A 27578-nucleotide genomic window follows, 5' to 3' on the forward strand; every position below is an offset into this window, starting at 1 on the left:
ATAGCATTTTCTTTATAGCTGGTAGTAATCCACAAATACTTGGCCTTTTTGCAGCCTTTGGTAAAGCTTGAGCCTGGTTTTCTCTTTCCAAATGTTTCCACTTTCCTGTTGTAAAATCACTCTGGTGATACATTTACAAGACAACTTTTGTTTTGTTTTATGTCATAAAAAGATATAAAGCTCTTGTACAGCTGGTAACTCTTTTTCTGTTTATTTCTATTCACCAGGTAAAAATTACTAAATTGAGTTGTACTTTTGCGTGTTTTCTCTCCTCATCTTATTATTTTTTTATTTTCAAACACTGATTTCTTGCAGGAAGGCAACAGAGTTGTAGCTGATGATGTGGTGGTGATCTTTACGCCCTGAGAGCATCACTTAACGTAAGTAATGACAAAACAAGCTGAATTTTAGTCAGAAATATTTATTCACAACATGTACAAGATCTGTTTCCATCATTCACAATCATATAAATAAAAATACAACCAAACAAAGCAGACGTATTTACATGGCGTGTTGCGCACTGTGCAAACTAAATGTGTTTGCGTGCGTGTGACCGATGAAGTTGAAGTAGTGGTGATCGAGTCCCTGCACCGGTGACAAGTATCCACCGTGCTGTTGTGTGTGCGCAGAGAGCGGCACTGTTGGGTACGAGATGCTCGGGCTGCGGGCCGAGCTGTGCCAGGAGAAGTGTCCCGGTGGACTCTGCTGGTACACGGAGTCAGATGGACTGTGGCTTTGGTGCTCCGGGGAGGAGTGCAGCTGACCTAGGTAGTCAGACGGTTCCGGCATCGAGCCGACAGAGCCGAACACAGGCTCGGTGACCACACGGGACTTGGACTGTAGGAAAGCGAGGATCCGTGCGTACTTGATGTCTTTGGTTTCAGCTCTGTCCTCTGTGGTCAGGTAGTGCACCAGGTTCTTCATACACTCGTGGTATCCGTAGTGGAAGTAGTTTGCAAACTCAGCAAGAAGTTCACCTAGAATGAATCACAATAAGCAGCGATTACAACTCTGCCAGGATGACCTGATAAACAAGTCTGACACAAAGTGTTTTTGTGGTCTGATCCCGATGCGTAAAAGTGAACTAACTAAAACTAGGCTACTTAACTAAAAGGCAGTTTAAATAAAATTACCCACATATACTAATAACCCAGATTTTTCTGATACCAGCATGATTTCACTGACAGAAGATTGGTGATGGGATGCGCAAAGTAAAAGAGCTGCGTGAAAAGTTTACTGACCTTTTTCTCTCCCACGGGGGAAATCCGCTGAGTGGAGCGCTCGCAGATACTGAACCGTCATTTCTAGGATTTCAGCCTTCTCCAGTTTTCCAGAGTTCTACCAAAACATAAAAAAAATCCAACATTAAAAGATGTTTGACTACAAATATTAACAATGACCAGAATCGCTAGTAAACATACACCGATAGATTTGTTCTTGCAAAATTATCAATATTGGATAAAAATGATGAAGACCGTATACAAATATGAAACATTTTACAATACCTGTTTTGCCAGTGCCATCGGTACTGTTTTCCCTAGTTCGTTTAGGCAGCGGTTGATGCGGTCCCGTCTTCGTTTCTCAATGACTTTGTGAGAGATGGGAGTTCTCTGTAAAAACACAGAGATAAAACATGACCACATGGAATCACTGTAGTACATCTCATCTCACTTACACTTATTTTATCCACCAGTAACACACCAAAGTTAAGTGGAGTTACTAATTATGGAGCGACGAAATAGCTTGGAAACTTATGGATGAGGTCTATACACCAACTGCGATTTTTGCGCACCGCGCGCTGTGCTGCTCCAGAGCGCGCAGCGAACATCTGCGCACCGGACAGTTTGTTTAACGCTGAGGCCCCGATAGATATAGCTTACATATCATTAGGGAATTTAACACATTGTAAGTGTTTGTAACGTAATTAACTACATAACATGTCACCAAATTTTGCGTAAATGTCAGCTGGGCTCTTTTACATCAATAGAGCGCCTTGAACTCTTGCCACAAGCTGGTGCACAGTAGAGTTCTCTTCCACTAGCGTAAAAATGACTCCAAATGGAAGTTCGAAAATATTTCTTGAAAATAGTGAAGTACAAAATTCCAAAATGTAACTCAAAAGTGTTAAAACTGTCATGTTGCCAAAATATTTCAGTCCCCAAAATGCTGGGCGCACAAAGAGCGCGTACCTTCCTGTCTTTCATCTTAGATGCCATCGACGAATTTCTGACAAACGTCTAAAAAATGAGTTCAGCTGGAAGTTGGAGAGATGTGTTCCTCTGGCAGGAGATGAAGCAGACTGAGGTTTGAGGGGAAAGCTGGCCCTTATAAAGGGACCATCTAAGGGACTCCGGCATTCATGGTGTAAATTATTCCATGGGATTAGAACCATGCATTGGGTAAATGTGTGCATTTAGGATCAGTTAAAGAAATAGTAAAAATCCAAAGCCATGGGCTAGCAGGGGGGCAAACCTGCTTTGTTAATCCACGTGGCTGTTCAAAAGACACGTGATTACTTTCGGAATATTATTTGCATAGTAACAACCCAGGCGGGAAATAAGAACTGAGCGTTGGGATCGCCTGATCCGGCGGGGCGCACTGTGCGCACTGAAAACAAAGCCGGCGAAAAAAGAAACCCTCTTTCTTCCAACTCGCGTTTCTCACACGATCGCCTGTTTACAAATCCCAGCAAGCGATCTTAACTCTCATCCAAGCCCGGTCCGAGTTTTAAGGCCTGTCCAGTGTCATTAGAGTAATTAAGTAAGCCTTTAATAGGCTGTTCCGCCAAGTTCAGGGGAGATCTTTTGGAGACTGAGTCCCCCCCGTTTGTTCTCGGCGTTTCTCACACGACTTGGTGACACGTCCATCTTTTATGAGAGATGGCAAGCTTTTTGTTTACATTCTTTATTTTGTTGGACTCCTCGGCAGGTGTGTGATTAGCCCTGGCACACGAGCGTCGTCTGCGTCAAGGCCAGCGTCTCCAGCAGCCTCTGGCACACGAGGGTTACCCACCACTGGAGACTCTTTGGAGAGGCTCAATTTGTATCCTATTATCCTATAAGAAAATGTCTATTCAGTCGAATGAATAGTTTCATTGGCCTAAATTTTAATAATGCTGTGAAAGAAAGGGAGAAATAAAGAAGAATGCAGCTGGTGTGAACGCGCATTATTCCCCGTCACCTGCAAGATGGGTAGCCTGGAGACCCCTATTCATTTGCCTAATTTCGGTCAACTTAACAAACTTTGGGAGAAATTATACTGCCATTGTTATGAAGGGTGAAGCTTTCTGATCGAATTAACAGCATGTTTTGATCCGGTAAATGTCATTAGAAAGAAAGAAACAATCGCGTTTAAAGGGGCCTGGGTAATGCGCCAAGTGGAGACGCCAAAGCGCAAAGTGCACAAAGGGTGCTGGTAAATGCCACAGGGGACTTTTGTACCCTCACATTGCTGAAGTTTTTCCCCCCAAACAAAGGGCATTATTTTATACTTGAATACATTTCATACAACAATTGGCTGTTTTCTTCAAACATATTTTCACAGCAAGGTTAACAACAGGTTTATTGTGTGCGCTCCTTCTCACAGATTCACACTGCTCTCATGCGCCAAAACAGTTTGCTCCGATTCTTTTTTTCTTTTTTTTTCACTGAGAACGTTTTAATCTCGAAACTTTCAACGTGCTTGGATATATTTGATCCTGTGAGAGATGTCGAAGAATAAAAAGCAGCGGAGATTGAGAAAGAAAAGCTCACAAGACATCTGAAGCGTTTGGAGAGTTTTTAGAGCACCATGGAGAGAAAAGCGCGAGCGAGCGGGACGGGGGCATAAAATCCAATTACTTGACTGTGCAGTTTTTAACACTTTTTATGTGTTTGTCCTTTGAAATATGGTGGGACTTGCGTGCTGTTGCTTTTTATAAACTAAGTGAATTAAATACTGGAAGTTTTTGCTGACCGATTTTGTAACGCCGAGTGTTGCGTCAGAACCAAACCAAATGATGCGCAGGACTTTTCTTTACAACAGTTATTGCGCTACTTTGATGTGAAATTTGTATTTCCGTGTTAATTTAATGGTCTGACAACTATCTGATATATCAAATCAACATGTAATATGTTTCTATTTTGAAGTTTTTCTTTGTAAAATATTTGCCAAATCACTGCGTTTCCACCTTTTTACCTCACTATATTTTAAACAGTTTTAGCAACCTCTGTGACTTGGTGCCATTATTGTTGTGATTTAAACACGTCTTATCGCCTGGTAGCTGTTTTATGAGCAAAATTATTCCTAAAATTGAAACACAAGTTTATTTTAAATGCTGTAGTTTGTCTGAATTAGTCAGAGTGGCTGCAGTCTCTGCGCAGGTCAAGTAAGCACATTCATTCTGAAATGATTTTGAACGTATGACAACGTTTTGATTGTATTTATCATATTGACTCTAATGTGCAGTACAAAGGGAGATCTGATGGCATGATGTGTCACTGTTGGACTCTTAGCCTGATGAGAAAAGGTAAAATTACATCTGCTGTCCACAGCACCTGACTGAACATAATCAGGACAGGGATTCCTCTCACTTTCTGTTCTGGCATTTTAACGTACTGTTTACTCTCTGTGACAAAGTAGCCTACTACACATTCAGCTAAATCATCCCTATATTATCAGTGCATGATGTCACTTAGGTTTGTTAATGGTGGTCTAAAAAGATGGAGCAGCAATGATGCATCCATGCTTAGTTCATTTTGTACTGAAAACTTAGAATAAGAACACGTAAATGTGAAAATGTACAGACTAACTGAAATCAGTGAGATTCATTCCCGCGTGACACTACCACTGTACAAAACAGACTGCATTTAGGAATATATTTGGCAAATATGTGCGATAACTGTAGACGTGTTCACTGTTTCAGTGGGGTTTAAATGTGTGTGGTTCTATTGCTATGGTTTATTGTTTGAATGGTGTCTGTTGCCTATTGCAAGGTCCCCAATGCACAAATTCGCAGGCACATCCGAATAAATATTTATTTCGTGTTCTCGGTAGAACATGTCAGTAAGTTGTCTGACTGATGTGTCTGCGGTTTTTAATTCGTGGGGGCGTTAGTCTACTGTTCGTTTCCATGATGTCCAGTGTTATCAGTATAACATCTGTACACCAGCCCGTTACAGGAAAACATAAGCAAAGCCTCCAGCCATGAAGCCTAATTAGTGACAGCAGCTCTGTGTGCAGCGGCAGCAGCAGCAGCAGCAGAGTCTGTGTGTGTGTTGTCAGGCGCTGCGCTCTGACCCGTGGTGACCTCTGAGGTTCCCCGACACAATCCTTTGGCTTGGTGCGCCACCCTCAGCCTGAACTGCAGCAGTTCACACGGTCCCCATTGAGCCCGTGGAAATGATCTAAGCTGAGTTCAGACTACATGGTTCAGCAGCTACAGGCTCCTTTGAGAAACAAACAGCAGCCATTTAAGCAAAGATTTCAAACATGCGAGAAAATGTGTTTTATATTCATCTCATGGAATGTGCAGTTATATTAACAGCATCACAGTGATTGTCCAGAACGTAAATCACTATAAAATAAATCTTATGTATAAAATAAAATAAAATCTTTACACGATTATCACTGTGATATTGTTTTTTTGGGAGATGAACCATAAATAAAGTCAGATAAAGTCACCATTTATCACTATAGACGCTGCCTGGGATAATGATTTACCTTATCAATCACTTGCAAGATTTCTTTAAAGACACAATTTTACCACTGAATCGTGATAACCTCATGTTCAACAGGGCTTTTTCCTATCCTGTCATTTTTTTTTAAAGAAAAAAGCAGATTTGTAGAAAGGACTCAGCTCCCTTTTAAGTGCGAAACTGTAAAAAGGCTCCCTCTTGTGGCACGTTTAGGAAACTGCAGTGGTCTGCATGTTGACTGGAAAGGAGAGAGAAGAGAAATAATTAAAAAAATGTTGTATGAACCCACTTGATCAAAATGTTATGTCCTTCATAAAAAAACTTTATTTATGTTACAGAAATATTTATGGAGATATTGTTGATGGATTCTGTGTGACAGACAGATAAGTGTATCCTGTATCAGGGAAAATAGATGTAGTAATATTATGTCAGACTCAATATTCGATAGTCGCTGTAAACTCATAATTAAGTATCAGAGAACTAATTATTCTATAAGCAATATCAAAAAGATACAACAATATGAGTCCTGTTCTGTATCACATGTTTTGAAAATATAAGTTTTGGATTGTATCCTGCACTAAAGTTTTGTGGCCTCCGGTAATTTTTGTCTAAATTCAGAGGGGCTTGTGCTTGATGTAGTTACAGACTGCGGATGTGTGGTCTTTTGCAGATGAACTGCCTGATTTGTCACAACTGAAATGTATAGTTTCCCCTGAGGAAAAAAAACAAAAAACAAAAACCCTCTGTTTTCCAAATAACTGGAAACAGATAATATGGTTCTTTCCAGGGAACGTTTTATGAAACCATGAGGGAATAATGGACTCATGAAACGAAGCTTACTAACATGAAAATCAAAAATGCTCTTTCCATCATGACATAAATAAAAAAAATTAAAATTCAGAATGATAAAAGCCAAATCCTTTATTTATTTTATTGGTCCAAAACCTAACATTACAATCCTAAACAATCCTTCGTATTTATACTCATACTTTGTTTATTGTTTTGTGTGTTAAATCTTAAACCACAAGTTGTTGACTATCAAATAAATGTAGGATAATGTAATAAAAAGCAGCATATTTTTCACTGGAATGTAGAAGCATATGTAATGAATATAATGTAAATGTAACATATAAAGTTACATAAATGTAAATACACATGTAAAGTACCTCTAACACAAGGCAACATTTGACAATCATTAGACTCATCAACTTCTCCACAGTGAATATTTTACTTCTATCTCTATTTTGTCTTTGCCCAGACTCTGTATCACCAGAGGCTTTAGTGATGTAGGTCATCTAGAGTCGTGACCTCCCTCTGCCTCTTTGTTTGTATTATTATTAATTCTCCTTTATGAGATTATACTCCAGTGTCTGTTGTCTTTTGTTGTTGCTGATTGGCCGGCTGTGTTTTGCTTCTTGTATACATGCCTACATGGGTCTCTGTAGTCAGTGCATCTCTGAATATATCTACTAAACTAATTTTTTAAAAAGTTGCATGTGGCCTGCATTCATTTGAATTTAGGCTGTTAGCAGTTAACGTCAGCCTAGATAAAATCTGTGTTGAGTAATTTCCAGTTTGTTTAACAGCAGTGGAAGAAATACTCTGATCCTTCACTGAGAATACAACAATGTAAAAAAAAACATGACAGGGGGCAGTGGTGGAAGAAATACTCAGATCCTTTACTTAAGTAAAAGTTAGTTCAGACAGTTTTAATTCAGATTCACTTGTATGAAGAACTGGCTCTACATTGAAACACGAACATGTGAGGTGAGTTGTTGCACTAGAATGATGAAAAATGAAATTGGAGCTTAGAAAACACTTTGGACTGGAGTATTCATACTGCACCAGTGGATTCTCTATGTATTTATTAAAGTAACTACTAACTGAAGCTGTTAAATTAATGTAGTGGAGGTGAAAGTACAACATGTCCTTCTGAAATGTAGTGGAGTAGCAGAAGGCTAGTATAAATGGAAATACTCAAATAAAGCATAAGCACCTTAAACCCACTCAGACCTACTTAAGTACAGCTCGTGAGTAAATGTAATTAATTACTTCCCACCAGTAAATGTGTGTTGAGTAACTTCCAGTTTGTCTGGTAACAGGATGTGGCTGCTGGAGCCTGTTGCATTACATACTGTGCATTGTATGTCATATATGAACAACCCTCTTGTCACGACGATATTGACCAATGACAGCAGGTCTCTCAAACTTTAGGCAAAGCAACATGTGCTCTGATTGGCTGATGACTGCACCAGTTGAACAGAGCCTAGACCACTGCTCCCGCTGCTGCTGCTGCTGCTGTTGCTGCTCCTTCAAGAAGCAGGTTAAAGTCTCCGGATCTGCCGCTGCGCACAGGTCAGTGGAAACATTTTAACCCGCTTAAAAACCCCACATATCCCACTGTGGATCAGTGTCGACTGTAACACGTCTACAGATGTTTGTAAGAGGCAGGATGCGAGCCCTCAGTATCAGGCTGCTTTTTCGCTCTTTCTTGTTGCCTTTAAGATAGACCTGAGCCGAGCCACGTTTTGCATCTTTTTTTTCCTCAGCATATCTTTATTACAGGTTTATCTAATAGGCCTGACGGTACGTTCAGTCTCTGTGATGACTTTAGAATAATATGTTCATCACTCACTACAGATCCGTCGTTATCACTGAGAAACGCGTGTATTTATGACGCTGAAATAAAAGCAGACATGGACACGCAGCATCAGAGCTGATTAGACACTTTGGAAACTTTTTTTTTTGTGTGTCTAATCTCCGCCCTATCTACTTTGTATCAAACTGCCATGCACACTGACGCCATTGTTAGTCAATATAAGATTATAAGGAGTGGAACAATGTAACCATTATCGTGTGGTGGCATCCCCGCCATATGTAACTGCATGTGTCTGACCTAGTAACCCCAAACCAGTGCTCCTCAGCACACACCCATGAGGAAGTGAGAGCTGCACACTGAGGATGTTTCAACCCACTCCATGCATTCAGCGGGTTCCGTTCAACTCCATGTAATATCAAAATCCAACAGCAAACGCTTGTAGCTATTTGAGTTGCATCTAATATGAGGATTCATTTCTTTCATTATCCTCATGAGTCATGGTAGTAGACATTTCACAATAGTCTGTTCAGCAGTGGAGTTTTTTAATTATACACAAAAAATGGACAGTATGGGGCAATTTAATTTTTTTTAATCATTATTATTTTTAATATTGTTATATTACATGGAGACATAATCAGAGGTATAGTCAGAAAATTTGAGAACTGTGCATATACAGTTTCAGATGGCCCTGTCACCTCTTCTTGTGTCAGTTCTTGCACTTACACGTGCTTCTGTAATGTCAGGTTTTTTTTTTAAATCATGTTTAATGGAATATTACTTGAAAAATCAGTGATACCTTTACTGTGAGGTTTTCTTGGAGAGAGAGTATCACAGAACTTTATTTACTAATGTGGTTGTTTATGTTTCCTGTGCTTGAGGTAGAAGAAAGGCATATTTTCTGGTCTTTACACTGAGGAAAGATTCTTGTATTCCATAATAAACAGCAACTGGATAAGTCGTCACTGCAGTCATGATTTACAATCCTAGCAGGTCACTCTTCATGTCTGATGCAAATCTCCTGTTTGTGTAAATTGCTGCAAATGCTTGCTTTACATATATTCCAAGTCACAGCTGAAGGAGCTCATCTTTTTCTTAAATCCTCATTAACATGACGAGGTGGAGGGAGGGGACTATTGCTACCGAAGTAATGCAAACTTGATGAGCATTGTAATGGTTTTATTGAGTTTGAAACCACACAGAAATATGTGACGTATACGGTACTTGTAGTTAACTTGCAGAAACAGATGGATATGGTCCTTTAAGCTTCAGTGCAATTAGAGAAACAGCCATTAATCGGATCAAAGTTCTGACTCTTCCTGTCACTTCCTCTCAGAACAGAGATAGACGACAGAAACGCTCAGGCTGAAAGTAACAGGCAGATACTTCCTCTGTGATGCCTCGCCCTGATTTGTAATGTAGTAAAAGGTGTCAAAGCGGGTCCTAACTGAACACTTAAGTCTAGAAGCTCTGGCTTTGTTTTTCTTGCACGGTCTGTTTGTGTGTTGGTGCTTTGGTGACAGAGGTACAGTATGTGTGCATGTGTTGGAGGGGGCGGTGAAGTTCAGGGGTGTGCTTGGTACTCAGGGCATTTTATGGCAAACTTCCTCCTTCAGGAATCTGTGGAATGTAGGTCGAGTGCTGTGTTTGCCGTTTTCCTTTTTAAACAACATTTCTTTTAAAACTAAGAAAAGATCTTTTGGCCCAGAAGTGCAGTCACATGAGCCGTGACATGACCGACATGGGCTGGTTGTAAAGTGACCTCAATCGTGTTTTTTTTTGTTTGTTTGTTTTTGGGTTTTTTTTGGCGTTTGAGCACAGGAGTTGACATTGAAGTTAACAGAGGGACACTGTGTGGTCTTGTGGTTCGGGAGCAGACCTCCACCTTGGCTGAGAATGCCATACCATCAACCTGTGTCCGTTTGGGGATTGATAGCATGCAAACGAATGAGCTAGCTGATGTTTACACAACAGTCAAGAGCGCTCTGACGTGGGGCCTTCAGGAGCAGGAATTTCAGCTCATCCCAGCCAACCTGATGTTACTGTCTAAACTGAATTTAAAAGAATCATGTGAGAGTAGCAGACTGAGGATCTGGTTCTACTAGGGTTGGGCCTGCACACCCTGCCATGCACACACACTATAATTCCAGTGTCTCTGCTATAACATTGACACATGTATTACTTTAACCCTTAATAAATCAGGTGCAAGGAGCTATTATAATAATAAGAATAAACCCATTCTTAATTTTTGCGCTCTCTAGCTGACACTCCTTAATATTCATCAGTTCTACGGCTCAACTTGATCCCTGGAGAAAACCCTGCAAATAAGATGTTATTTCTTATTATATTTATTTAATCCCACTATTTACTGCCCAGTGGAAACATGTTTTAAGTTAGGTGCAAACATAAAAAAGAAAATTTTAACTACCTGGTTTGCGCTTGCCTCAGTAAATCAGGGTAAGTCTTAATTTGCATCACAAAACTGAAAATGAATACTCAGTGAACTCACCCGTTCTTTGCTACGTGTCTTCAAGAAATGATAAACCAAATGATTTTCTAATGGAACTTCTTTGAAAATATCATTCAGATAGTATAAGTATAACGATGGAAAGCTGGCCTCACGTCTCGAAGCATTCTCGGTATTTGATGTCATTCAGTCGACAGTGTAGTTCTGCTTCATGCTGCTTTTATTGGGTCCGTGTTGATGGTTTCCCAGGGTAATACCATTACTTAACACATTAAGTACCATTACTTTTAATCAAGCATTACTGCTGAAAAACAGCTGTTTTTCTGTTGTACATAGAGCTGACACGATTAGGCAGTTCACTGATTTAGTCAACTGACAGAAGTGATTTTTTTTCCCCCCCAAGTCAAATGACAAATATTTCCTATTTCCAGCTCCTGCAGTGTGAGGTTTTGCAGATTTGCTTTATGTGATAGTAAACTGAAGAAGCAATAATGAAGAAGTGATGTTAGGCTTTAAGGTGTTGTGATGGTCTTGTCTCTGATGATTTCTAGACTAGAAGTTTAAATGATTAATCAAGAAAATAGAGGGAAAGTATAACGTGGTTTAAAATCCCCTCAGATGAAGAGCATATGCAGCTGAATTTCAGTGGCAGTGGCAGTTCAGTTTGATTTTCTCCCCAAATTTTTACTGAGAGTTTCAAAATGACAGTGTGTTTGCTTTGACCTGCAGTGTAGAGGTCATGTGCCCTGATGCTGTGTTGGCAGCACTTGACGGGTGTGTGACCTTTGTTCCACTTCACAAATCCCATCCTCCACCCTCCCTCCCCTGTACATTTCTCCACTCTGTGATCATGTGACCAAGAGTGTGCTATTTCATCAGTAGGCAGGTCAGGACCTGCAATCTAGAGTGTGGTTGCCTTGTGCAAGGTCAGGCTTTGTGTTCGAAACCCAGGGTTGAGTGTGACGGACACGAGTCAGGCAGACGGTTGAAGCAGATGAAAGACTGAAGCCACATGAACCTCTACAACCATCTGGCAGCCGTGCAGTGACAGTCAACATGTTGCTGCATGTCAGCCCATGTCTCCTCCTGTTCACCTTTTCACAACTCGTGTTCAGACCGTTGCTCGTCCCACCATCCTCATGAAGAACTGTTACTTTGGAGCCCGACCCTCACTCCAAGCCTGTGTAAACCGATATGTAAATGGCTTACACAGGAATGTATTGAGTCATCCTTCTATTTAGATCGCTTCCCTCGGGGCATGCTGTACTATTTGTAAGACTGTTGAATTATCAATGAGGTATTGGCAGCTGGACTGAAGCAGATCTGATAAGTCAATAACATGAATTTCACATGTCAACATTTTGCATTTATAGAACTGAATCGATAGTGAACCAACGTACATGCTTGTACTTGTCTACATATCAGGAAGCTGTAGACAAGTTTGAAGAACTAAAAAGTTTAGACTGCGCTGCCATGGCATGTAATGTGTCTGGGTTGGTTTGTTTTTTTCCTACAGAATTGAGATGCAAACCGTCTGAACACGTTTGGTTTCAGTTCGACAAAAAAATGTCCTTCCTCTGTAGTCAGCTATATTAAGCACAAAATCTGTAACAGGCAGTCATTGACATACAACAAGGCTGTAGAGAAGCCATTGAGATGTACATGACCGGCAGACAGCTTGTAGCCGAAACACGTTCGCTTGTGCCTTTTGTGTGTCCGTATTTTGTTTGTCAGTTCAGATTGCTACGACCGTGCACCGAATACATTGTTCAAGATTTGGAGTTGTGCACGCTGCTACCCTCTACCCTCTTACATGAGTCTCATTTAAAACAAGGACAATCTGCCAGTCGTCATTTAATCTGGTGAAATCTAGAACCCATTGCTTCAAGAATTTTTAAATAGGCAATTTTGTCCTTGTTATTAATGTAAACTGCATCCCTGAGGAAAATCCTTCCTGTTATTAAACTAGAAAATAACACACTTCTTGTTTTAATGTAAGTTGGTATGTTGTCATAACAATAAACTTTTAAACTACTTTGAAAACACTGTAACCTACATTTGATTTCATTAACTTTAATTTCTATGACAAAACTGTCATTTATCCATTATCTACACCCATCCTGTGCAGGTTATAGTTCAAAACTTAAGACACTGACATGGTCACAAAAGACAAAGAAAAGCAGCAAATCCTTCCCGACTATTCACCGTAAGCCCTTTCCTCCTTACAGTTACATTACATTTACTTATTTGGCAGAAAACTTTACCCAAAGCAACAAGTGAGTATTGAAAAGACTAAAAAAAAACAAAAAAACACCATCATTTCAAACTCTTCCAGTGCCAATAACTGCTCTTATTATGGCTCCATGTGCACCACTTAAACATCTGTAGAGATCCCAAGCTCGGCAGGCCTGTGCCGAGGCCTACTATGATCTGAGTGAGCGTTAATTGATAAGCTGGTGGCAAGAAAATGTTTGGCTTGATAAATGACTTTGGCAATTAATCGAAAATAGTTTGCTGACAAGTAATCGATTTATCAATTGATCTGCAATTTAGTTTCAGTTTTGTATGATATATACCGCATTACGCAGATTCATGTGGCAGCCAAGAGGAAGCCACTTCGGAGATTTGAAAGCATCCGTCTTGTCAAGATGGGATTACAATGTGTGTGTTTGAGGGCTCCATGTGTTAATCCTCAAGTGGTAAGGCTGTAATAATGAGCTTAAATCATCTGACCTGACGCTCAGCACCCTAACCGATTATCAGCTCAGTGTCACACTGCTCTTGGTTTTTAGTGGAAGAGGAACATAAACATTTCAGAGGGATTCAAGTGTGACTGACCAACCTTATGTGTTTTTTTTTCTGTAACTTCCCGATTGTGGTTTGGGGTGATTCTTTTTCAAAAGATACTGTCTGTAGTCTGCTGTGGAGCTGCAGGCTGTGGCCAGCTAATCTTGATGTTCTGTTATGTGTCAAATGAACCAGCTGCCCTCTCCGCTTCTTTTTTCCAGTGTCTTGTGTGTGCTGGGGTGTGGGGTGACTGGAGAGCTGGCTCTGCCATTGGCTTGTCATCCTCCCAGGCCAAGTATGGAGAGTAGAGGTGGTGGTGGTGGTGGAGGGGAGGTTATTGGAGTACCTTTTGCCTCGAACAACTCTCAGCTGAGCATGACACCAGTGTCATGTGCCTGACTTTGGACATCTGACAAAGAGAGACACACACATAGTAAAGCTGCAACTAACACATATTTACATTATCATTTGTTAGTTATTCTTTCCATTGATTGTTTAGTCTGTAAAATAAAGTAAAAAGATATCACAACATATGCCAAAAACAAAGGTTTTTAGAGACCATTAATATGTTAAACTGCCCAGATTTGTAACCAACTGTAAAAAAGACAAAAAAAACACCAATCAATTCATAATGGTATAAAAAAGAATTTATGAAGACTACAATTTATAAATCAGAAAAATTACTTATATGATTAGGGGTCAGCAACTTGACGATATATACCATAAGATAATATAAATATGTCGACAATCAGAGATTTTGCCGGTTTGCAGTTAATATCATGGTTTCTATTCCTTAATATTTGTCCGTAGTTGGCAATGTCACAAATCAATGAGCAGGACTAGGTAATATTGGGTTTTTGCATCAATGTGATAAAGCACCTTGATTTCTCACATGTGCTGAATTGTCCAAAAGCTGATCTGAGTTTACTGTTTGATTCTTGTATCCATAAATACCAGATAATATCCAGAAAATTGACATCGTGCCTTTAAATTATATATCACATGATGGGGTTTAGAATATGATTTTATCCATACCACCCATGACTATATTCAGCATTGAAACACAGCTGGTTACACTTAGTTCACTCTCAGGCTCGCCACTTTTCACTCTGTCCTTGTGGACAACTTTAGCAGGAAATTTCCAAATCACTTGTCTCGTCTATTGAAACTGGGGGAAAATGAGGTGTAGATTGTTTCAACTTAAGTGTATTAACTGGAAAATGATAACTTATCATTATCCATCCCAGACTCCAAGGAATCTGCACATAAACTCGGCTTTGTGTGTGTCATAGTTGAATGATCGTGCTCACACATTCTGGGATATCAGTATGAAAAAAAGGGGGATTTGTCAACATATCTATCATGTGGAATACGCAGACTTTCTCGTAATTAGTGTGTGATTCTTAGTTTGACAAGTTTGAGAAGTTCGGCTGCTCAGCAACACAAGAATTGCACACACTGAGCCCAGATAATGTATGATAAGGTGTTGGCCATTCACTCTTGAATAAACATCACTGAAAAATGCTTGAATCACTCAGATCAGTACCCAGTTCCTTCTGAACCGGTCTTTCTTTCTTTATATTGAAGCTGCACACAGACACACAAATTTAAACGGATCCAGCTATCTTCTATATTTGTTGTCTTTTCCTTTGGACGAAATACTCATCAGGACAGTAGATATGTTTAGATATCGATATCAAGTCGCAGATGGATATTAGTACATCAATCTGCTTCTTGATTTGCTCTCTGAATGGCTAGCTGTGTGTCACGCGTCTGTGTTTCTGTTTTGAAAGGGGCGTGTTTCTGCTATTCATAGTTGTGAGAACCTCCGAGGTCTATTAGAGGTCAGTCTGAGTCCTTCTAATAGCAACTGCTGCAGCACAGGGCTAAACTACACCTCTCCAACTTTGGACACAGTCTCTACTTTTCCTCATATAAACACTGTGAGTAGAGAGATTTATTTAATCTTAGTTCAGCATTAATTTTTGACAGATTTTCTGAAAACTGCCTTTAAGACTGTCTTGGAGAGGACACAGAAGTGATCACTGCTGGTCTTTCGTAGTGGCTAATAGTAACACCTGTAGCATTTAGTTTAGTTTTTTTGTGACATTTAATGTGGAGTTTTTGATTATTGATTTTTTTTTTTTGCCATAGAGGACAAATAGAACCAAACAGCCTTGCTTAATGTGACTGGATACAAAAAATAAGAAGATTTACAATGACCTCATTTGAGCACAATTAATTCCATTGAAGTTGTAATTAAAGGCTAATGAAATGTAATTGGCAGCTTTTCTACTACACTTTGTCCCAGTTGGCACTAGTCCAATATGTCATGGGCTTGGTGTTTATAATAGAAGTAGGTGAGAAGTCAGTTGTTACCTCTGTGGTGGCTGTTTACCTATTGATTCACCTACAGGGCTGTTCCCCTCCAATCTAGAGGTCAAATAAGTTGAACATTCATTCACATAGAGCCACCCAGTCTGATATTAAACATGAAATTAAACATTAAATGTTAAGAGAGCGAATTATTAATTCATGTATTTCCAAATTCAGGAGTAATAATTGCCACAGACTCATGTAATTTGCATTTTACATTAACATGTAATTAAAAGTCAAACAGGTTTAATGGTTTAATTCTGGCCATCATTTGACTGTTGTATTAAAATTTCATCAGAACAGAGACATTTATCCGGCACTTTGAAGACTGAGGTGTCAGCCCAGTGAGCTTCAGTTCCTTCAACAAATGAGTAGTGTGTGTGTGTTGTGTGTGCACTGTCTGTGGACGTGTCCTTATCTTTTCCTTGGGGGCTTGTGATTTGAAAATATGCATGGAGTCATATTTCCTTCCTACGTCTTTGTTTTCCAAGTGCACAGCTGTTGAATGGGATAGCACATCTTCCTTTTGTATACAGCCTCTGTGGAGGTGCTGAAGAGAAACAATGGCAAACACGTGCTTGTTTTTCAACAGCATATTTCTCAGCTGAATTGTTAAATTTCTGCTTTTCTGGATTTTTAACACAAAGACAGCTCAAACAAAGATTCTTCAAAATCTTTTAAAAATTGAGGACATTTTTTTCTCATTCAAGGAGCTACATTTCTTGCTGTTTGTTTAAACAAAACATTACAAGAATTTAATTTTATGCTCTATACTAGTCACTATAATAACCGCCTTTATATATATCATTTATCTAATGACTTGAAGTTAGTAGACCATTTTCACAAATGGATAAAAGAAGAACAGCTGAACATGGAATCAGGATGAGATACCCAGAAAAATAAGCAAAACAAAACATAAAAATCAGGCTTTAAATTTTCTTAAGAGGTGATTTATGACCTCTTTAGATTGAAGGATATAGTGTTAAGATCTTTAAAACTAAGATCAGGAGGGCCAAATGAAACTATGCCAGATTTGATGTTATGAAGATATAAAAAGATTTGATAAATGCGATATATCTTGTAGGCAGATCTGGCCAAATAATCCAAAACAGTAGATAAGAAGTGATGGATCATCACTGAATCACAGAGCTGAACAGTGCTGCTATATCACGCTGCCCTGAATGATTCACTATGGGTCTCCGGAAAGATGCGTTTTATACTGTTTGATTCTGTCTCGTTATGTTCGTGTTTGCTTTGTGTCAGTTGTTCCATCACAGGAAGAAATTAAAGATAAAACAACAAAACAATGTGACTGCTGATGATGCTGATTGAAGATTTGTTGGATTGTAGCAGTTTAGAAAAGTTCAGATTGGGTTTTCCTGATGCCTTGAGATGTCGTGAAATGTCTTCTTTTGTCCAACAGCAGTCCAAAACCTAAAAATATTCATTTTATTGTAATTTTCAGGTTAGGAAAAATTGCTAATTTTCACATTTGTGAACCTTAAACAAGTGAAGGTTTAGTTTTCTTTCCTATATAACGATTATTATTATTATTATTATTATTATTATTATTAATAATATGAATGAATTATCAAAATTATTGCATATTCATTTTCTTTTGATTGACTAACTGATAAATTGTCTAAGTATTGCAGCTGTATTGCATCATCCCCCCTGTCTCATCTCCTATCTGTACCTTCACTGTCCAACTATAGGGCATAAGGTTTATTCAGTGTTGCATGTACCTGTGTGAACATGTGGATATAGACGGCAGTAATTTGCCTGTAACTGTGAATAGGACCACTATGCTTCGTATTCAGGAGCAGGATCTCGTGTTGGCATGTAATGGTCTAAAACAAGAGACCCATTGATGAAAAGATAAAATACTATATCCTGCTGTATCACCACATCCTCAAGGAAATATGTTGGAAATAATTAACCATAAAACACCCTCTCACATGGATGACCTTTCCTTTGAAATTATTGGAGACATTTTTTCAGAATACATTGAATTGTCTGGATTACTGAAATAAAATTGCTCTTTTCTGGTAAAGACCTCCCTGATCTTAACCTGGAACAGAGACAAACATGAAGAACAACAAGAAGTGCAGAATTAAGACTAAAAGTTTCCGAATTGAATGTCCCCCTCTCTGGTTTCCTGCAGGGTCAGTGCAGAACAGCCATGCAGGCTCAGGAAGTCCTGAGACAGCTGCGCATTCCCGAGCTGGATGACGTTCGGCAGTACGTGCGCGGCTTGCCCACCAACGCGCTCATGGGTATGGGTGCTTTCGCTGCCATCACCACCTACTGGTTTGCCTCCCGGCCAAAAGCCCTCAAACCGCCCTGTGACCTCGGACAGCAGTCAGTGGAAATACCAGTAGGTTGAACTGTAATATCAAATGTCCATAACACAACACACTAAAACAAGATAACTCTGTGCATCCACTGTCTTTTAATGCTGTGTGTTAGAGGAATAACTGAAGCTTGACCCAGAGGCAAAAAAAAAAAGAAGCTAGACAGCAGATCTCACTCAGCAGGAATGTCAATGGGATCTTCTCCAGGAACTTAATCACAGCTGATGTTGGTGCAGTTCTTCAGAAGACATGCTTTGACCTCCTCACTCCTTGTCACATTTAAGGAGCTAAAAGGTTTATCTCAGAGTTAAAGCAGGCTGTGCTGGTAAAATAGGATTCATTGATTGTTTTTTTTATTATGGTACCACTTTCTAATGAGATCCCCTTTACCCTTTATGGTTTGTAAGTTGTAATTAAAATAATTTAATGTATCGTTAACAAATTACTTAACAAAGCTTCATTGAAGCCATTAATAAAAAAACAAATAGAAAGGCGAGGATGAGTTCAAGGGATTTTTCACAACCTGGCAACCCAGGAGTCATTCTTATGAGTGGTCATTAAGTGATCTATGAAGCACTAATAAAAACTGTATTAAGAGAGCAACTTATAATTTCCTTATATAAGCTGCAACTAACCATTATTTGCATTATGTCCTTTTTCTTAATATGAAATATCAAAAAACAGTGGGAAAAATGAACGGCAAAGACAGAAATTGCAACAGTATTACATAAAAACAAATATGAACTAAAGTTTACAATAGAGGAAGGAGTCTTATAAACAAAATGACTAACATCTGCCTCTGTGTAAATAGTAAATGTGTCCTGCATCAACTATTGCTTCCATTTTCTCACTGTGGTCTAGGCACAAACCACACACAAAGTGTTGCATCATGTTCTGCACAGGATCCACATTTGTGTGGTCAACATATGAGGGCTGCGCCACAGAATAAACCTGCGTTCTCCATAATAACTTTTGTCATAATGTTGCTAGAAGTGTGGTAGGTTCAGTCCATACTGGTCATAACTTTTCGATTTTTGTCCTCGTAGGGTGGAGAACGTGCACGAAGATCAGTGCTCAACGATAATGACATAAACATGACGCACTACTACAACGATGCACTCACAATGTACGAGGTGTTCCAGCGAGGGCTCAGAGTATCGAGTGAGTGCTGATCTTGTGTCAGTTAAATGTGAGACTCCCTGAAGATCTAAGTCCACCATTAAATATGAGCTTGATTTACTCCCCCAGATAATGGACCTTGTCTAGGATCAAGAAAACCAAACCAGCCGTATGAGTGGCAGTCTTACAGAGAGGTGAGACGCGGACCACATACATGTGGATCTAGCATCGTACTCTTTCACAATGCACAACTACACTACATTATTTTTGCTTTGCGTAGGTGGCAGACAGAGCAGAGCACGTCGGGTCTGCCCTCCTTCACCGAGGACACTCTCATACAGGAGACAAGTTCATTGGTATTTTTTCCCAGAACAGGCCAGAGGTAAAACAAATTCTACTTCTTCTTCTTCTTTTTCTTCTTCTTTTTTTTTTAACCTTTTCAGCATTCTTTAGGAAAAGTAAAGATTATTTTGTAAGTGTATGTTAATAAATCTGTAGTTTACACTAAGGGCACTTGAAATGATGAAATAATGTGTCAATGTCTGTTCCACTCAGAATCTTTTATTTTCCCTATCAAGCTCACTTTAGCCACATTATTATATTTGATGATAGTACGATTGAAATAAAATGTATCACTTAAAAAGTTATTGCTGGAGCATTTATATTTGTTCTCAGTAATCTGTTTTTTTTCTCTCAGTGGACCATTTCAGAGTTGGCCTGTTACACATACTCCTTGGTGGCAGTCCCGCTGTACGACACACTCGGCACGGAGGCAATCGCCTACATCATCGAGAAAGGTACACAAGCGGGCGCCTTCACACATTAACCACGCACCACCTGCAGTGCTATCATGGTGCTTTAGATCAAGAACACTGATACAAAGTAAGCGGTTAATTAGGTCGCCGTCTGTTTTTCAGCTGCCATCTCAACCGTGATCTGCGATGTGCCTGAAAAGGCTCGGATGATTCTGGACTGCGTCAGCGGGAAAGGCCGAACTGTGAAGACGATTGTGCTCATGGAGGCGTTTGACAGCGACCTGGTCACTCGTGGACAGGAGTGTGGCATTGAGATCCTGAGTTTGAAGGACTTTGAGGTGAGAACCCTAACCTAACATCTTCTCTCTATGTTAGATCCTCAACTGTATTGTCTTCTCTGTGCTGTATTGAGCACATCTGCAACCATCAACAGGTGTTTTGTAAAACTAGCTGAGCATCTCGTCACACTGTCACTCACTCAAGTTCTGGTTAGAACTAAGTGGAAATTAGGCCCTGGGGTCCTGTGTGTTTAAAGCATGATTATTATCAGCACTTCCTGCAGCTGCGCTAAAACACACTATATGTTTTGTGTATTTTCCAGGCCTTGGGTAAAGCAAACCACCAGACACCAGTGGTGAGTAGGAACAGCTTCATTTGTTGATTACACCAAAAAAGGTTCTTTATTCTTAGTAAATTGAGAATCCGCTTTTCAGCTCCGAGGATTCACAGTATTTGTATCCATCAACTGAATTAGATGTTGCAATTTAGGTTTGATGTGCATTAGTGTAGATCTGTGCTCTGATTGCAGCCCCCAAAACCAGAGGACCTCGCACTCATCTGCTTTACGTCCGGAACCACAGGTAATCACACAACTTGTTGCAACATTAACCTTGTAGAAACGTTTTTTTCATGTATCATGTATAATCCTGAGCTTTAATTGCTTTTCAGGAAATCCAAAAGGTGCAATGCTTACTCACGGAAATGTAATCTCCAACACTGCAGCTTTCATTAAAGTAACACAGGTAAACAAACAAACACCAGTTCAACTTTGGAGTTTCAGTGCTGTCCTTCAAGATTCAGTAAATTACATTGTCTAATAATGTGCATCTGATTCCAGCCCTCTTTTTTTCAAGGTGAATGCTTCTGTTCTCTTTTCCTTCAGAAATATTCCTTTACATCTTTATTCATTTATGCAAGGGCGTAATTTCCATTGGCAGCACCCACCCTCTCACTTTTCAAGTTGTCTCCTGTCTGACAGTTTCATTCACTCAACGAAACCTCTCTACACAGTGTTCCTGTAATTCAAATGAGAGAAGAGTTACCTTCAGTTATTACTGCTACACTCACAGTAATAAGCTTTACAAGCATCAGAGAGTGATTTACAGACTTTATTTTGCCCCAGTCTCAGGCAACACAGAAGTGCCCCTTATCTTAGTGAAGGCTGTCGGGCCATATGCAGCAAGACTCAGGGCTGCAAAAAAGTACTTCACTTCTGCATATTTTCAGGGTAAAAAAAAAATCAATGCACAGCGTGTGTTATAGTAAATATGCTGAAAAATTATTAGTATTATCGATCATAAATGATCAGAAACTAAATGTGATTTTTAAGTAGCATTAGTGTATTAATAATGCAGATATTTACACATAAGCACATTTCAGTGTTTTTATTATACTACCATTATTATAGGAAGCAAAAAACACACCCTCACATCCATGAGATCTGGACCAAATATAATATGAGCATTGTTTTTTTCTATGGGCTTGTTTAAACTCTAAACTCCTGTCGACTCTCTCTGACTCTTTTATATCCTGTCCTCATCTTCATCCCCCTGTGTATGGTGTCATCCAGGGCTCACTGAAGCCCAGTACTAAAGATGTGCTCATCTCCTTCCTCCCATTGGCCCATATGTTTGAGAGGGTGGTGGAGGTACAGTACGCCATGCTTGACCTGCATACGTGCATGTGTTTTGCTTTGTGTGTCCTCCGCAGGTACACTGCATGCTCGACCTCCGTGACATTCATGTATCCTATCTCCCCCTAGCTCACATGTTTGAGAGGGTTGTACAGGTATGTTGTGGACTTGTTTACCTTCAGATTTGTTGCATAATGAAATCAAAGTGTCATAAAATTATAGTGGAAACAATAAGCAGCAGGCAGAAAATGTGTTTTCAGAGCATTTTGAAAGCAGCTGTATCTATGTAAATCTGAGTTTGTGTCACAGGTTTGGGAATATTGATAGCACCAGTGCTCTGCCAATTGCATGTTAATTTAAATCTTTAGGTTTAGTGGCATGTTGCTGTGGGTTCCTTCTAACGTTTAACATCTGCAGCTTTGATTGTATCTCAATACATTTTGAGTAACAACTGAAATTTGAGTATCAAAAATCCTCAAGTACCAACAGACTTGTTAAAACAAATTAAAAACTTGAGAATGTTACAAACTACATATAAAAAAAGGTTTTGTTGAAAAAAAACAAACATATTTATATTCCTCAAAGTAAGAGACATTAAATAAAATGTGACTGTGTTATCAGCATTGAAGCTCGAATATCCTGTTAGCGCAAGTGTCAAAACATGTGCAGCTTTAGAAGACAGAGTGAAGCTGTGTGTGGTGTCTGATTAATTTGTTTTTCATAAATGTCCAAAGAGCCTTTGACTTTCAAGGTAACATGTAGTTCCTGAATGTGAAAAAGTTTAAAGTTTAAGATTTAAATAACACCTTAGAAGTGTTGTGTCAGTAAGTGCAATAATACCGCCCTCTTGTGGCTGAAACGTCACACTGATTTAACCTGCACAAGGAGGAATAAGCAGCTCTCTCTTCATCAGGGAGTCATCCTCATCCACGGCGCTCGAATCGGCTACTTCCAAGGAGACATTCGACTTTTAATGGATGATTTGAAAACGCTGCAGCCAACAGTCTTCCCTGTGGTCCCACGTCTTCTCAACCGCATGTTTGATAAGGTCAGACAAAGTATCACTTCTGTAGTTGATCTTATGTTGCACACTGAAGTTGTTGATTCACTATTTTCTCTTCATATTTTTTCAGAAATATTCTCTGAGACCATTTAATAATAGTAGACTTTTTTTGTCCCATTTCTGTGTCCCATTGTGTAAAGATTAATTAAATCAATCATTTCTCACTTCGCTACAGGTATTTGGTCAGGCCAATACACCGCTGAAGAGATGGCTGCTGGATTTTGCCTTCAGGAGGAAGGAGGCAGAGCTGAAAAATGGCGTGGTTAGAAGGGACAGCATGTGGGACAAACTCATCTTCAAAAAAGTACAGGTAAATGTGACGTGTTCTATAAAAGCAGTCTGTTTTTGTTTAAGGGATTCAAGAAACTTTCTTCTGCTTCCTTTAAAAGATCTGGGGTATTAGATATCTGGCGTATTTAGCTTTAAATGAGGTTTGGTCCTATTAGTTTGTACATAGACTGATACCTATTTTTACATTCTACATTTGTACATCTTTTTTAATAGTGTTATTTTTTTTTTAAGGTTAGATAAAGACATTCTCAATCCTATTTGATGCATAATAAATGCTGGCCAGTTTGTCAGTCTCACTGTTTAGTTTCACACTTTGCAGGCCAGTCTTGGCGGTCGTGTGAGACTCATGATTACAGGAGCAGCACCGGTGTCACCGACCATCCTGACGTTCCTGCGAGCTGCTCTGGGCTGTCAGGTGAGCCACATCAATATGCACATCTCACTTATGGTTTGTCTGGAAGTTTTTATTTCCATGCCTGTCACCAATAACTTTTTTTTTTTCTGGCTACAGTTTTATGAAGGCTACGGTCAAACTGAATGTACAGCTGGTTGCTCCATGTCAATGCCTGGAGACTGGACAGCAGGTAGAACATCCACTCACTGTTTCTATTGATCATTATGGTGTATTATAGCCTGTGTGTAGAATTTAAATTATTTTCCTTATTTCTTTCAACCATGAGACTGTTATGTAACTACTCTGTGTCATCAGGTCACGTGGGGCCTCCTCTGCCCTGCAACACGCTCAAAGTGGTGGATGTGGCAGAAATGAATTACCTGGCAGCCAATGGAGAAGGAGAGGTGAGGAGCACTGCTTCATCATCAATCAAATACATACAGTTGCTGGGGGAAAAATACTTTTATTTGTTTTGAGTTTTTACACAACAAACAGAATTTGACTTACAGGATAATTTCAGGTGTTATTTCAGTCCGGTAACATTAGAATAAACATCTCCACAGAACTTTGTTCATTCCCAAAAATATTAAATGCATATAAAATATAAAAGAGCCATGGTGTTTGTATTTGGGTGACATATTCCTTCATCACACTGAACATGGCCTGTACATTATTATTCCAAAACAATGCCATGTCTCCATTTTCTCTCTCTGAACAGCAGCTGAAGGTCAGACAGAGTTGGGACCTCAGTATCCATTAAATAAAGTGCTTCTCACATTGTCTGACTGCACCTGAAAAAACCTCTTTCCCACAGCTTGGGGGGGTGGCTGCTTTTGACAATTTTTGTAATTTTACAAAACGTACTCCATACTTTTTGTATGAGAGCTTTAAACTGCTCTCATAAACTCTTAAGACTGCTCAAAAGTGCTGAGTTATCTCCATTTTAAATCACCATAAGTGATAGAAATGGGACAGGAGCATGCAACTAGGTTGCAGTAAATCCCTTGTAACAAAGCAGTGCGGGTAGGGAAAACAAGGAAGGTTAAATCATCATAAAACTGGAGGGGTTCATCTCCAGATATTTAACAAATAAGAATAAAGATTATAAAATAGTATAAAAAGTCTTTGTGCTGAAGGGTTAAAACCACTCTAAATGTGTTTTTACTTGTTATCTCTGTCACTCTAGGTGTGTGTCAAAGGACCAAATGTATTCCAGGGATACCTGAAAGACCCTGAGAAAACGGCCGAGGCAATCGACAAGGATGGATGGCTGCACACAGGAGACATTGGGAAATGGCTTCCTGTAAGCAAAACAGGCTGAATGCCAATATTTACCCTTAAAATCAGATTATCATTAGGGTTAAGTTGAGTAGCAAAGCATCAGGTGTTGCTTTCATTTGAAGTTGCATTTTTCCTCTGGTGTGTGGCAGAATGGCAGTCTGAAGATCATTGACAGAAAGAAGCACATTTTCAAGCTGGCACAGGGGGAATACATCGCCCCCGAGAAGATAGAAACCGTCTATAATCGCAGTGATCCAGTGGCCCAGATATTTGTACATGGTGATAGCTTACAGGTCAGTAACTCATCGATCTTACTCATATTTGTGTTGAAGAAACTAAACCACAGATTTTTTTCATAGCTGCATTCATACTTGTTTGATAGTTTGCAGTATCTGATCTTCATGTTATCTGTGTTGTAATTTTAAGGCATGTCTGGTGGCGATAGTGGTGACTGATCCAGACTTTTTACCTATTTGGGCCAAGAAAAAAGGGATCGAAGGATCCTACTCTGAACTGTCCAGTAGCAAGGTCAGATATATTAACATCAGCAGTCCAAACATACAGCTCCCTCTCTGTGCATGTCTTACATTTCTCCAACTGTCTACAGGAGGTGAAGAACGCTATCCTGGAGGACATCCTGAGGCTGGGCAAAGAAGCAGGACTCAAGTCTTTTGAACAGGTGACTGCTGCCATGTTTGACTTCATCAAAAATACCATCATGCTCTGCTTTTTTCAGTTTGCTGCATTTGGCCCAGGAACGACAACTTCTTTACATGCAACATCGTGTTTGATTCAATAAATCTTTTTCTCATCTTCAAATTAGAGCTGAAATGATCAGTCGATTAATTTACTTCAGTATTTTAATAATTGATTGGTTGTTTTGTGCGTTTGGTTGCTTAAAATACCATAGTAACATCTTATTCATTGTAGAATTTGACAGTAAACTGAAAATCGTCGAGTTTTTGACTGCTGGTTGTACAAACAAGCAACGTGAAGATGTGACTTTGTGTCTTCAGAAAGTTATGGAAGGCATTTCCTTAGTTTTAGACACCAAAGGAATAATCGATGAAAGATAGTCATTAGTTTCAGCTATTTGAATAATTATTTTTGCTTCTTGGCTTTCATTCTTGTTGTGGTCTTTTTCCCCTCTGCAGGTGAGAGACATTGCGTTACACACCGAGATGTTTTCTGTCCAGAACGGTCTCCTGACACCCACCCTGAAGGCCAAGAGGGCTGAGCTTCGGAGCCACTTCAGAGAGCAGATTGATGAACTTTATGCCAAAATTAAGATCTAAACTGGGCTCAAGGAGTAATGTAGGGAGGTGACAATCATTAAGAGCGCACAGCCAGAACCAAATAGTCTAGTGAAGGGGATTTACCTCAATTTTTCTGCCAGTGACTATCTTTACAAATTTGTGAGGCCTTCTTTTAAACAAACTGGATAATGAATCTCAGTTTGAAGTATGTATCGTCCCCACTTCAATTAATGATTGTACAGCTGAATTTTCTCTCCTGTCACTGGCTAATTAGTTCAGATTATTCCCGAACATGTCATTGTGTCACTGGTATAATTCATATAAGAGTTAGGGTTAACCACAAAGGGGAAATATGACGTGCTCATGCCTTAACTGCCGATAAGTCTGACTCCTTCATGGTCAGAAAGGTCCAACCGCTGCAAACATTTCAGTTTCAGTCAGGTTTAATTCTTGGAAGCTGGAAAGAAATCTTATAAATATGCTTTTACAACAGTGACAAATATTACCTATTTATATACTAGACTATTTAATGTTTTGGTTATCTATTTAAGCTGATATTTAATGTAATCATTAAACCTGTAAATACTGTATCTGCTGAAAATGTGTATGCAGAGTATTGAGCCTGATACTCTCTATTGTTAACTCCCTGCATTCCCATGTTTCTCAGTGCTGCAGGCTAAAGGACTGAAAAAATCTGGTGCACAATGTAGTTGATAGCCTTCTGGGAATCATGTTGCTTGACAGACATTTTGTGCTTCTTTTTGGTTGTTTTTGTTTTTCTTTTAACTGCATGAAAAATATTGAATGTTACAATACTCTTCGTGCAGTTCCTCCTTTCAAATTTCAGTGCCACAAGCTGCAGGATAAAAGGTGCATTACATCATTTGTATGATGTATGCAGGGGAAATATTTGGTAATATTGAAGGAGCCAGTCTTTCAAAATTAATTCCAGGTCCTTTCACATTAACTTACACCGACGGTCCATGAAACCATCAGCCTTCTGAGAAACAGCACTTCAGCTGTTTTAACACACAGCTTTGTTGTGAAGTCAGAGATTTTTGCTAAACTGTGTCGTCATGCACATAAAATCATGTCAAGGACTCCCTGACAGTTCAAGCCATATTGTCATTGTTTTTGTTATGATATGAAAAGGGTAACAGTGCAGTTTTGTGCTGGAGTTACGCAAGTACGGTATCTATATTTTTGTCAACTGTACCAAATAAATACTTTCTTCCAGAGCTGTGGCGTTTAG

At 39.4% G+C, this 27578-nt stretch overlaps 2 protein-coding genes across 4 annotated transcripts; one reads left to right on the top strand and one right to left on the bottom strand.

Annotated features, from left to right (window-relative positions):
• Positions 1 to 367: 367 nt before the first annotated feature.
• Positions 368 to 2477, bottom strand: helt (helt bHLH transcription factor). The gene is made up of 4 exons (XM_056372342.1): positions 2190 to 2477; positions 1506 to 1610; positions 1242 to 1338; positions 368 to 977 (listed from the first exon to the last, which is right to left on the bottom strand). Exons 1-4 carry the CDS (start codon positions 2214 to 2216, stop codon positions 502 to 504), a joined length of 705 nt encoding a protein of 234 aa, XP_056228317.1. The 5' UTR covers positions 2217 to 2477; the 3' UTR covers positions 368 to 501.
• Positions 2478 to 7922: 5445 nt separating this feature from the next.
• acsl1a (acyl-CoA synthetase long chain family member 1a) lies at positions 7923 to 27564 on the top strand. 3 transcript variants are annotated; one of them, XM_056371732.1, is made up of 21 exons: positions 7923 to 8030; positions 18066 to 18278; positions 19302 to 19416; positions 19504 to 19568; positions 19655 to 19756; positions 20072 to 20171; positions 20292 to 20467; positions 20731 to 20763; positions 20938 to 20989; positions 21078 to 21151; positions 21979 to 22056; positions 22955 to 23089; positions 23280 to 23414; positions 23715 to 23810; positions 23907 to 23979; positions 24105 to 24193; positions 24976 to 25092; positions 25220 to 25363; positions 25497 to 25598; positions 25678 to 25749; positions 26225 to 27564. In XM_056371732.1, the coding sequence occupies exons 2-21, from the start codon at positions 18084 to 18086 to the stop codon at positions 26363 to 26365; spliced, it is 2094 nt and encodes a 697-aa protein (XP_056227707.1). In that variant the 5' UTR covers positions 7923 to 8030; positions 18066 to 18083; the 3' UTR covers positions 26366 to 27564. The 3 variants fall into 3 exon arrangements, with proteins under 3 accessions (XP_056227707.1, XP_056227706.1, XP_056227708.1); XM_056371731.1 differs by lacking the exon at positions 21979 to 22056 and adding an exon at positions 22119 to 22196; XM_056371733.1 differs by lacking the exons at positions 7923 to 8030; positions 21979 to 22056 and adding exons at positions 15360 to 15468; positions 22119 to 22196.
• The last annotated feature ends 14 nt before the right edge of the window (positions 27565 to 27578 follow it).

Source organism: Seriola aureovittata, chromosome 3, assembly GCF_021018895.1.
Source record: "Seriola aureovittata isolate HTS-2021-v1 ecotype China chromosome 3, ASM2101889v1, whole genome shotgun sequence".
Classification (NCBI taxonomy): Eukaryota; Metazoa; Chordata; class Actinopteri; order Carangiformes; family Carangidae; genus Seriola; species Seriola aureovittata.